This window comes from Cervus canadensis, chromosome 31 (genome assembly GCF_019320065.1).
Source record: "Cervus canadensis isolate Bull #8, Minnesota chromosome 31, ASM1932006v1, whole genome shotgun sequence".
NCBI classification, from domain to species: Eukaryota; Metazoa; Chordata; class Mammalia; order Artiodactyla; family Cervidae; genus Cervus; species Cervus canadensis.
The window spans coordinates 18,533,243-18,545,449 of record NC_057416.1 but is presented as its reverse complement, the minus strand read 5'-3'; the positions used below and the strand labels follow the sequence as shown (position 1 = coordinate 18,545,449).

The 12,207-nt window shown below is 37.2% G+C and overlaps 1 protein-coding gene across 1 annotated transcript in view; it reads left to right on the top strand.

Moving 5' to 3' along the window:
• ZDHHC2 (zinc finger DHHC-type palmitoyltransferase 2) overlaps positions 1-12,207 on the top strand; it is a 65,971-nt gene that overhangs the window by 34,732 nt on the left and 19,032 nt on the right. Inside the window, exons 4-6 of the mRNA XM_043454453.1 lie at positions 4,992-5,112; positions 10,038-10,107; positions 10,838-10,870. Coding sequence (XP_043310388.1) covers positions 4,992-5,112; positions 10,038-10,107; positions 10,838-10,870 — 224 coding nt within the window. The remainder of the gene's footprint in view (positions 1-4,991; positions 5,113-10,037; positions 10,108-10,837; positions 10,871-12,207) is intronic.

Sequence of the window (12,207 nt, the reverse complement as noted above, 5' to 3'; positions counted from 1 at the left end):
CCTGGGTTGGCAACGATGACTCTTGTCCAGATTTTGGACTTCTTGCTATTTCCTGTCAACCATGCCATTATTTTCTTTCCAGAATTTTCTTACCTCCTTTCTCATCGAAATAATTATATTTTTACACATAGTGGCAGCTCCTTCTTGGTCTCCTTTGCGGGTTCCTCATTATCTCCTGCTAGCATGTGGCAGAGCTAACATTCAAAACAAAGTCTTTTTGACCTTCACAGCTGTGCTCCTGTCCCTACACCACACTCTAGCAAAAGGAGTAGACACCATATTCGGGGAGAAGGGTGCTCAGGACATCAGTTGGAGCATAGAGGAAAAAAAATAGCAAAAGCTCTATTCATATTTTACTTTTTAATGTTTCTCCTTTTAAAAAAATTTCGTATATAAGGTACATAATATATTAGCTAATAATAAATATGTATGACTAAATATGCATATATTAACAGTACAGCCTCCAATTATTCTTTTATTGATAGGGTTACATGATCAAAAGAGTTTGGAGACCATTGTCATAAAATAAGGAGTCCTTGTTTGCTGGTTAATAATCCTATTCCACTAATAAAATGCAAGATCTTGGGCCAGGCTTTTAACTGATCAGCAGCCAGAGAACCCTCACTTATAAAATGATGGTCCTGGACTTCAGCTGCCCGTAAGATACTGTTAACAGTGAAAAACCTTTGGAAATGAGATTTTAAATGTAGGAGAAGAGAAAATAGAAGAAAATAATGTAAATATCTTCCAATCACTATTGAGAGAATATAAGTTTTCAATTCATAAGATTTTCTCCCAATATAAGAATAATATAACCATATTGAATAATATTTTGAAAATGAAGAGTAGGCAGAAAAAAAAAAAATCCCACCACACTAATTCAGCCAGTTTATATTCTGAATTTCTTTCTAGTTATTTTTCCTAGTTGTATTTAGAGGGCACATACTCTATTTTTTTCATGTAATAGTTCTTCACTGGTTTATTTTTAAGTACAATTAACATTTTTAATAACAACATGATATTCTCACTGAAACTTTGGAGTTTTAGGCTGATCCCAACATTTCATATTATAGTGTTGTTAACATGTTTGTTCATAGAGCTTTATTCATAGTTTGGGTTATTTTCCTTAATATAAGTTATCAGAGGTAGAATTACTAGACAAAGGAAATTTAAGTCACTTGCCAAATTGTTTCCCAAAAGGACTGTAGCAATTTCCAAAGCTACCAGTTTCATCAGAGCCTTGACACACTGTGTCCTGTTCTTAAGTTTCCAATTTAATAGGAAAAATGTTTTATGTTTTAATTTGGACATTTTAGGTACTGATGAGGTGATATGTTTCTTTTTTTCTTAAGTCAAAAACGACTAGCAAAAAAGGAAATACAATTCTCTGAGTTTTCTGTGTGTTATTAGATTTTGCCTTTTTCTTAGTTTGTACATCCTTTTGAAATCGTACTCTCCTTTTATCGGAAAACTGTATTTGATTCCAAATGTTGATTTCTGATATCATTCTCCAGTAAAAGGAAGAAGAACTCCTTAGAGAGATGGCTGATTCTAGAACTAGGGCAGGAGATTTTGAAGATGAGCCAGAAGCATCTTATCATGCCAAAAAATAAAGAAGTACTCTGTAAAATAAAATATATCGATGGTGATATGTCAGAGGGCCATAGGATCCAGTTGAAAATGTCCCAGTGACCAAAGCTGGAGCATTTTGAACAGGAAAATACATAAAATAGTGTTCAGTCACAACCGGGTGGCTCAGCGGTGAAGAATCTGCCTGCTATGCAGGAAATGTTGGAGACACCGGTTTGATCCCTGGGTTGGGAAGATCCCCTGGAAAATGGCACAGGCAACCCACTCCAGTATTCTTGCCTGGAAAACCACATGGACAGAGGAGCCTTGCGGGCTACAGTCCAAAGGGTCACAAAGAGTCAGACATGACTGAAACAACTAAACACACACACACACAACTCAAAGTATAAAATAAATATCCTTGCATTTCTCAGTATACAGAAATGATTGAATGAATAAATAAGTGGAAAAAAGAAATTTCTTTTACAGAAGAATTCCAAATAATTTGTGTAGATACTCTGCCCTCAACGGCTTCCCACGTGGCTCAGTCTGTAGGGAATCTTCCTGCAATGCAGGAGACCTGGGTTTGATCCCTGGGTCAGGAAGATCCCCTGGAGAAGGAAATGGCAACCCACTCCAGTATTCTTGCCTGGAGAATCCCATGGACAGGGGAGCCTGGTGGGCTACAGTCCATGGAGTCGCAAGAGTCAGACACGACTTAGCAACTAAATTACCACCACCTGCCTTCAATGATGCATGCACGCATGCCACGTTGCTTCAGTGGTGTCTGACACTTTGCAACCCTATGGACCATAGCCCTCAAGGAGGGGAGGAATAAATCCCTGCTTTGTAAAATGTGGGCTGCCTATAGTAACTTCCTTCCAAAGAGTACAGGATGAGATAGGGAAATAATGATTCACTTCACAGTGGAGAAACCTGAAAAACACCTCCTCAACCAGGTGATTAAAGTCACCATCAACAGTTCTAAGTCACGTTGATTGTATGTTCTCTTGATATGATGTGATACGAATGGCACTTTGCTTCTGTGGTCTTCCTCCACAAAACCCGTAACCCCAATCTAATCATGTGAAAAACATCAGAAAGATTCCAGTAGAGAAGCACTTTATAAAACACTTCAGCAGTACTATGCAAACTCATCAAGGTCAACAAAAACAAGGAAAATCTGAGAAACTGTTACAGCCAAGAGGAACTTAAGGAAACGTGACCAACAAATGTACTGTGGTATCCTCAACAGGACCCTGGAACAGAAAAATAAGGTATTCAATAAGAACTAAGGCAATCTGAATAAACTATGAACTGTTGTTAATAACAGTGTATCCATATTGATTCATTAATTGTCCTAAATGTACCATACTAATACCTGATATTAGGAATATCAGCAGTTTGATGAGAGGAGGATATATGGGAACCTTATACCATTTTCTCAATTTTTTGGTAAATTCCAAGTATTCTAAAATTGATAAAACTACTTAAAAGCAAAACAACTTGCATTAACTGGCCAAAGGACTGCCACAGTCTGGAGGGTTGGAGGTTGGGTGTGTTATCAAAAGGTAACACCCCAGGAGATCTTTCATTCCATCAGATCTCTACAACTGTCACATTTCCTCAAATCTGTGACATGCATTTGTACATAAAAGTGTTCTAGGGAGGGGGAGTGCATATTCGGTGCATTCCAAGATAACGTTAGGTATTTTGACATCCATCTTAGATAAGTAATAGTTCTACCAAACAGTATTTGGTCTTTCGGACCTGATGGATGCAGTGTGTTAGGTTTATTTATAAAAGTATTAAACGTACCGAGGAGCCATCCAGTTCTATCACTCACTAGAACTTACCTCTAAGGTTAAAAGGATCCAGAACTCTGTAGAAAATGTAATAAAATGTTAGTGGTTTTATTCCTTTTGACTATTATTAAGTCTTTTACTAATTTTCAATGCTAGGTTTTAAATTAATTTTAGACTTGAACAATGGAGACAAATCTACCTGAACTGTGGGAATCAGGGTTCTGACAATGGAAAGCTAGAGACCAGAGTATAAAAAACCTTTCGCCTTGACATTCGGCGCTCTGACTTAGGCCTGCTGGTGCTTGTTCCTTTGTCCGTTCCACAGTTCTCACAGAGGACTTACTCTGTGCCGAGACTTAATCCCCTTGTGGGGTTACATGCTTGTGAAAGAGGGAGACAAAGGGCAAATGAACCAACAAAATAATTTCACATTATGGTGGGCAACACAAAGAAAGCACGCGCGGACCTGATGGGGAATATGGCAAGGGGAAGGGACGAGTTACCAGGGTCCCTACTCTAGTAAGGGAATCATGAAAGTCCCTTGAGGAGATGCCATTTAAGCTGAAACCTGCAACCTGAGAAAGAGCCGTCCAGAGAGTGTGCGGAATAGTGTTCTAGGCAGAGGAATTGAAAGTTAGTAGAGACTTTCTCTTAGATTGATGCTATTCTTTCATGACTATTACAGTATTATAGCTTCATTTCCTGTTATCCATTTTCTATCACTCAAAACTATTTCCAAACAAGGTACACAGTCCTGTGCATAACTTTTGTCATAGAGTCATATCCCTAAAAATAACATTTATAATAGTTTATTTGATGCATCTGTTCGTCAGTATGTTGACAGTCTTGGTTGTACACAGCTGTCGTTCATTAAATGTTAAGTGCCATATAGGATTCAAGTTATTTGGATGGACTATACTCCAAGTTATTTATCCATTATCCTTGATGGACATTTGGGTTTAGTTTTTTATGTTTCAAACAGTGATTCTGTGAATATCCTTGTCTCCTAGAGCATATTTATAGAGTTTGAACAGACTTAAAAAAAATTTTTTTTTGTGATTATCAAGTTGGAACCCAGACAGATTTTCATTTTTCTCAAAGAAGTATTTTTTTAAATTGGTGGGACAAAATTTGCAGTATAGGAAGTAAAATTAAAGCCTACTTCTTTTGAGTGCTAAAGAATTCCTGTAGTGATTATCCGTAAGTTAAAACTCCCTCTCCATGAGAATACTTGCTTGATGTATTTTTTCTATTTTTGGTTCTAATTATAACCGATTATAAACTGCATCCATTGAGCTAATTGGTTTATTTTGCCATTTCATCTGTTAATATAACTAACACTTGGATAGAACTCTACAGTTTATAAAAACACTTTTACATTCTCTTTTCCTCTTGAGGTTCATAAAGATCTGAGGGAGCAAGCGTTATCATTTTTCCCCTTCTCTAGATTTATAAACTACGGGGTGGATAGACTTGCCCAGATTTCATACCCCATTGCCTCTTTGAATATATGTGCTGTGTCCTGTAAATATTTTATAAATACCTTTTTTGCGGGTATAGTAGATCAATATGTTATTCCTTTGCGAGCACTGATTAATATTTAAGTTTCTTCCACAGTTCCATCTCTCTTATGCAGAGAAAGAATTGCTGGAGAGAGAGCCTCGGGGAGAAGCCCATCAGGAAGTCCTTCGGCGAGCAGCCAAAGACCTCCCCATCTACACGAGGACCATGTCTGGAGGTAGAGGACAATGAGTGCTTTAGCAGGATGGCTTGGGGTGACAGTTAGAAAGCATATCTGTACTTGAAACTCTCAAACGCGCGTTGAAACCCACTGTGCTATGGCTCAGATTGATATTAACTGCCTTCTGTAGAATCCCATAAAACAGAATGGACACCTGAAGAACGCTATGACACAGAGATCTCAACCAAGTCAGAGCTGACTTGACTTCTATTCTGCCTTCCTAGTTGTGACTCAGTGAAGATGTTAGAACTGCTGAAATCTTGATTTGTAGTTGTGTTCATTTTTAAAGTTTTAATTACACACCTGCCTATTCTTAAGTCAAAAGAGCATTAGGTGTAATGCACATATTGTTGATAATTTTACATAAATTTAAAAGTTATTATATAAATTATACAAAACTTAATTCAGCTATTGGTACAGTTTCTATCTTTAAAATTTATAGTAATTCATTTTTTTTTACAAACGCAACACAATAAATCTCATTTACTTGGGTCAGATTTTTTAGGTCATTTAAGCAGCTATCTAATCAAATAATTGTCTTAAAAACTGACACGCAGGGGGACTTCTCTGGTGGTCCAGTGATTAAGACCACCCCTTCCATTGCAGGGGTTATGGGTTCAATCCCTTGTCAGGGACTTAAAATCCCACGTTCCTCAACAGTCAAAAAACCAAAACATAAAACAGAAGCAATTTTGTGACAAATTCAGTAAAGACTTTTAAAAAATATATGTTATTTAAAAAAAGCTGACAGACTTGGACGACTGGTGCTTGCCCACCAAGGCTCACCCAGAAACTTTGTGGCTTTGGCTGTCTGCGCCCATTTCAGTGGCCGCTAGCCCCATGTGGCTTTTGAGCCTTAAAACATGGCTCGTCCAAACTGAGACATGCTCTAAGTATAAAATACACAACGAGTTTCAAAGACCTAGGATGAAAAAAGGACTGTAAAATATCTCATTAATATTTTTATATTGTATATATTCAATTCTGACTCACTTTAGAAGCATAATTCAGTATAACTTTAAGTCTCACGCATGATGTTTTCCTGTTTGTTTTTACTGCTTGTCAGTGAGCAAGTGGTGATTCCCTGATTTAATATTATGCCACTGATATTACCCCACAAAGATAGAAATGTGTTTCTGTATATGTGTATGTATGTGTACCCAAGATGGGCCTAAACTAATAAGGAGGAAATTTAAACCCCCTAAAAGTAAATTATTGCACAAGTTTCCAAAACTATTTAATGGCAGTGATAGTATCAGGTGCAAAAATCTAGTTTCCGCATCCTAGTGCAGTGCTTTTTCTACTAGACCCGTTGATGCACCGAATTAAGACTAAGTCATATCAGAACAAAGTATTAGTGTTCATTAATAACAACTGCACTTTGGATTTATGTCATCTCCTTGTGTGAATTATGTGATGCTTGTTCCTTGGAAGAGAAGTTATGACCAACCTAGACAGCATATTAAAAAGCAGAGACATAACTTTGCTAACAAAGGTCCATCTAGTCAAGGCTATGGTTTTTCCAGTGGTCATGTATCGATGTGAGAGTTGGTCTATAAAGAGAGCTGAGCGCCGAAGAATTGATGCTTTTGAACTGTAGTGTTGGAGAAGACTCTTGAGAGACCCTTGGACTGCAAGGAGATCCAACCAGTCCATCCTAAAGGAGATCAGTCCTGAATATTCATTGAAAGGACTGATACTGAAGCTGAAACTCCAATACTTTGGCCACCTGATGCGAAGAACTGACTCATTGGAAAAGACCCTGATGCTGGGAAAGATTGAAAATTGAAGATGGGAGGAAAAGGGGATGACAGAGGATGAGATGGTTGGATGGCACGACTTAGACTTAGACACGACTAAGCAACTGAATTGAACTGAACTGAAGACTATCTTCTCTTGTATTGTATGCCTATCTCCTGGGATGAACTTATGATTCTCAGTATCTTTGACAATCTGGAACAGAATCTGAATTTCCTAATATAGTCTTTATATTTTTAGTGCAAAACTTCTGGATGCATGCTGAAATCAATTTTAACTGATTAGAGTCATAGACTAAATTAAATTACAGGAAGTATAATAAAGAGATGATAATGTTGGTGTGGTTAATCTCTCTCTGGAATATGTGGGGTGTAAAAGTAATCAGAGAAGACTCTTGAGAGTCCCTTGGACTGCAAGGAGATCCAACCAGTCCATCCTAAAGGAGATCAGTCCTGGGTGTTCATTGGAAGAACTGACACTGAAGCTGAAATTCCAATACTTTGGCCACCTCATATGAAGAGTTGACTCATTGGAAAAGACCTGATGCTGGGAGGGATTGGGGGCAGGAGGAGAAGAGGACGAGAGGATGAGATGGCTGGATGGCATCACTGACTCGATGGACATGAGTTTGGGTAAACTCCAGGAGTTGGTGATGGACAAGGAGGCCTGGCGTGCTGCAATTCATGGGGTCGCAAAGAGTCGGACACGACCGAGTGACTGAGCTGAACTGAACTGAACTGAACTGAAAGGTAATCATGAATGCAGAATGGACATGCAGTGGAGGGACACAATGCCCGCAAGGCAGGAATATGAGGGTCCTTTTTCTTAGGCCACCCTCGGCCGAAACCCTTGGGTTGTTCAGATAACTTCCTTCCTCACCCTGAGAAAGGCCATGGACCGAAGCACTGAAAGGCTCAGTTGATGTCCACACACTTTATATGTCTTAGAGAACTGAAGAAAATGGATAGTAGTATAATTGAGGGTTTTCCCATTCATTCTAGATCCACAGTCTTTCCTCCAAACCTGAAAGAGAAAAATAGTGACTGCCTAGGTTACATTGACTGCTATACATAGAGAACAAATTCAACCACGTACAGTCTTGGGTGTGTGAGGCAAGTGTTAGGACTGTTCATCTCACTCCTTTTTGTCCTATGCTGCCTTTTTGATCCACGCATCTCCTGATTTCTTATGGGGCTCTCCAAATTCTATTATATTATTAGTTATTTTTATTAAGGAGGACTATTTGCTTTTCCAGCTCTCCCTTGCTATTGATCCTTTCCTACAAAAAAAATATTTATAGACTTTTTGACTAGGAAGATTACCATTAGAAGTGACATAGTTAATTCATCACTTTGTACACAGATGTTGGTAATGTTTCCTTTTCAGCATTTACCAAAAAAGTTTTAAATTATATAAATGATACATGAATAAATTCTCAGAAGATTCAAGCAAGACAGTTAAAACTCCCCCTCCGTTGTTAGGACTTTTTAAATGATAATCAGATGGCTCACTTTAAATTCCAGTGGGATGATTTTAGTTTAATCTGATCTGGCACATGGAGTGTGTTTTAATTATAAAACTAAATTTCCGTTTCTGAAAGACCGTGAACAAAAAGATTTTCTACAAAAAAGATTATAAATGAAAAATTTCAAAATATTTTTGAGTTACTGCCCACTTTAATTTGCAAGGTGCATCCCCCCTCAGTGTACTTTAGAAATAATCACCACTTAGAGAGAATGTACAATTGCCCAACAAAACTCACATGGAAATTGTGTGACTTTAAACCCATGCTGCCCATTATGGAAACCACTAGTCTTTTGTGATTGTGACGGCTTCAAATTTGACTATAAGTGGAAAACACAGAACAGGTTTTAAAGGCTATTTAAAAGCAACAGAAGACTTAGTTGATGTTGACACACTTCATTTGTATATAATATAAAATATTATATGTATTTATAATTAATATAATAATTATATTTTGAAATATGTATTAGCCAAAATAAAATATATCATTAAAATTAATCTCCCCCCCCCCTTTTCTTTTTTTTTACTTCTTTTAACATAGCTCCTAAACCGTTTAACAGCACTTGTGTAGCTCACATTATATTCCTTCTGGACAACACTGCTCCCATTTTGGTACCTGGCATGAGCCAGTGATACTTTAGAGCTTCACCTGGAATGTCCCTGTGAGACTTCTTCATTCAGGAGATGAGCAGGCCATGCCATTCATCTCTGGAATTCCTGAAAAAGAAAGTTTTATACAGGGATGATTAAGGACTTATTTCAGTATTGAAAACAACTCCTTCTAGGCCTGTTGTCTTAAAAATAAAGCTCATTTTGTTCTTAGTTTATAACAGTTTTTCCCTTTTTTTAGAAGTTATGATATTAGCTAATATAATCTTGATAATTCCTTGCTGCAAGTATGTTTTCCAGATTTTAAGTTTGCTTGTTTGGTTTTGCCAGCCCTACTGTACTGCCCAATTAACTGATCTCCTGTAATTTTGGCAGACTGAGGGCATCCTGTCAGATGCCTGTGTACTGAAAGAGCATCTCCAATCATCCATAACTGTCTCTGATGTCTGTTTTAGAGAAGAAAGCCTCAGGACTTCAGTCACAAGAATTAAAATTCTCTGGTGGAAATACCTCTTGGAATACTCACTCCTCATCTTGCATCTCACCCAGCAGGGAAGATGTGAACTCTTTCCCAATTCAAACAGCTAGTTGAATTTATTCACAAATTTCTAAAATGTCTTTCTCAAAAAACTTCTAAAATGTGGTTGTATCCTATACCTAGTCATCCTGGCAGGGTCCAGGAAATGAAATGGTTTAGTCAAGGGAGACATTCTGTTTACTTTGATGAAAATGGACATGGTTGCACCCTTTGTAAGTCTGTGATTACTTTGTATTAGATAGTATATTTATAGTTGAGCATGCCTTAGAAAAATTCCCCCCAAAGATCTATTCTTGGGAGATCTCTGCAGAGAACTGAGGCTTTAGTCAAATCATTTCATTTTTGTATTTATGCAGTCAAATGTGTCATTTCTATCAAATTTAAATTAATTATGCTTTATGGAATTTAAATTTGGATAAATGATTAAAAGCTATTTAATTGTGTATTCAATTCACTGTTAAATCTAAGGCTAAGTGGAGCTTTTTGTTCCTAGCAATCCGCTATTGTGACAGATGCCAACTTATAAAACCAGATCGCTGCCACCACTGTTCCGTCTGTGATAAGTAAGAAAAACCCTTTACTTCTAAAATGTCTACACGCCTGTGGGTTTTTTTTAATGTGTTTCTTTTCTCGTTGCTTTCCAGATTATTTCCTTTTCTCCTTATTCATGCTTATCAGACCTTTATTTAGGAGATATGCCCAGCACTTGCATAGATACGAGTGTGGCTAAGGGCCATGATCAGTTGTCTCTGTTCCCCCAGATTCTTTGTGACTTGAATGAAGTGCATGATTTTAGCAGCTCATTCTTGGCTAGTTCTAGTTAAGAAAAATTTCTATGACTCATTTCCTTTTTATAAAGATAATTCAGTTGGCTTCATGACAGTCAGATGTTACATACTTAATATACCACAAGAACAGTACCATATACTTGTCTTACAGTTGGACATTAATGGAGTTTTATCCAGACTGTCTGTAAATCTGTTGACATTTTGTACTTTCTTCAGCATAAAATAGTTGTATATTAACATACTGTGTTTTTAGAAAATGAGTTATTTTATTTACATCTTAAAGCATGTATATTTTGAATTTAAAGTTCTGTTTTTGTATCATCTAGAATTGGCTATAATGTTTATTTTAGATGAGGCATTTTGCTATTATTCAGCTTTTAGATAAGCAAATAATTTTGCAATATTTTACCTGCCACAACTCTTTTGAAATAGTATTTAATTTTATAACATATTGGGATTAAACTTTTGTGGGATGCTGAATTTTGTGTGTGTGGTTTCTTTTTAGATGTATTTTGAAGATGGATCATCATTGCCCATGGTGAGTATGGCTCTATACTTAAAGAAGTTTCTGTCCTTTATGACATAATAAGTTGAATCATTGATCTATTTAAGTCTTTTTATAAATGAAATCTTGCCTTAGCTAACCTAGGAAGTCCCTTCAGGTTTAGTTTGTAGTGTTTGTTTAGTTAGCTCAAAAGAGCCTTTATTCCATGAGTTTCCATGAAATAATTTTAACACCAGTAGGTTAACAATGTAAAACTTATTTTCTTAATGTTTGCTCAAAACAAATGGTTTTCTTTGCATGCACGTGCATAAACAGAGAGATTCTAGAATACTTCTGGAATACAGAAATTACACCAAAATGTGCACATAAATTATACATAACACTTCACTTGAAGTATCTGATAAGGAATGAATTCATCTAAAGATTTAACAATCTGTTTTAAATAGAACTTAATGCTAAGGAGTAGAATAGCAGATCTGTAAATACACACATGTGTTTCAACAAGGGTTTCCACTTAGAATTCATTAAAATTTTTTTAAAAATTTCTAAGTCATGAAATTAGGTAACTGACTAGAGGATTATTTGAAAGATCTAATTAACTAATGAAGGTTGGCTTTTCTACCTTATAACTTTTCATCTCAGTGTACACATCCCTGTGACACCACACCAAGGTTGCCAGTCAGGTTGGATTTGGACATTAAGCATGATCTTTCTCCAAGCCTTGTCTTCCTTCATGGTTGGCACTAGGCAAGGTAGGGCTTCCCTTATGGCTCAGCTGATAAAGAATCCACCTGCAATGCAGGAGACCTGGGTTCGATCCCTGGGTTGGGAAGATCCCCTGGAGAAGGGAAAGGCTACCCATTCCAGTATTCTGGCCTGGAGAATTCCATGGACTGTATAGTTCATGGGGTCCCAAAGAGTCGGACATGACTGAAAGACTTTGACTTTCAGGCAAGGTAGACCTACCCACAAACCTACGCCAGAGGTGGGGGAAGCATACACAGTGAACAGTTATCTTAGCTGCCAGAAACAGTAGCGGGATGTCAGGTTTGCGGTATTCTTTATACCTGTCCAGGGTACCTCTTACTTTTCTTCACCTAGATTTTCTGCTGTAACAAGTTAAGGCTGACTAACTCCTATAAAAATAACGCTCCTCTTAAGAGAAAGATGTTGGTAAATAACCTCTGTTTGAAGTAAAGATTTTCATTTGTGGTGACTTTTCTTTCCTCATTCTTTCCTTCATTTCATTCATTTTGTTCTCTTTCTTAGCAAGTTCTTTTTCCACTGATATTTCCAATTTTATGGCCAGAGTCTCTTTGCCTTCCCCCCACTTCACTTATGTCCTGGAAATGTTTTCATATCAACATGCA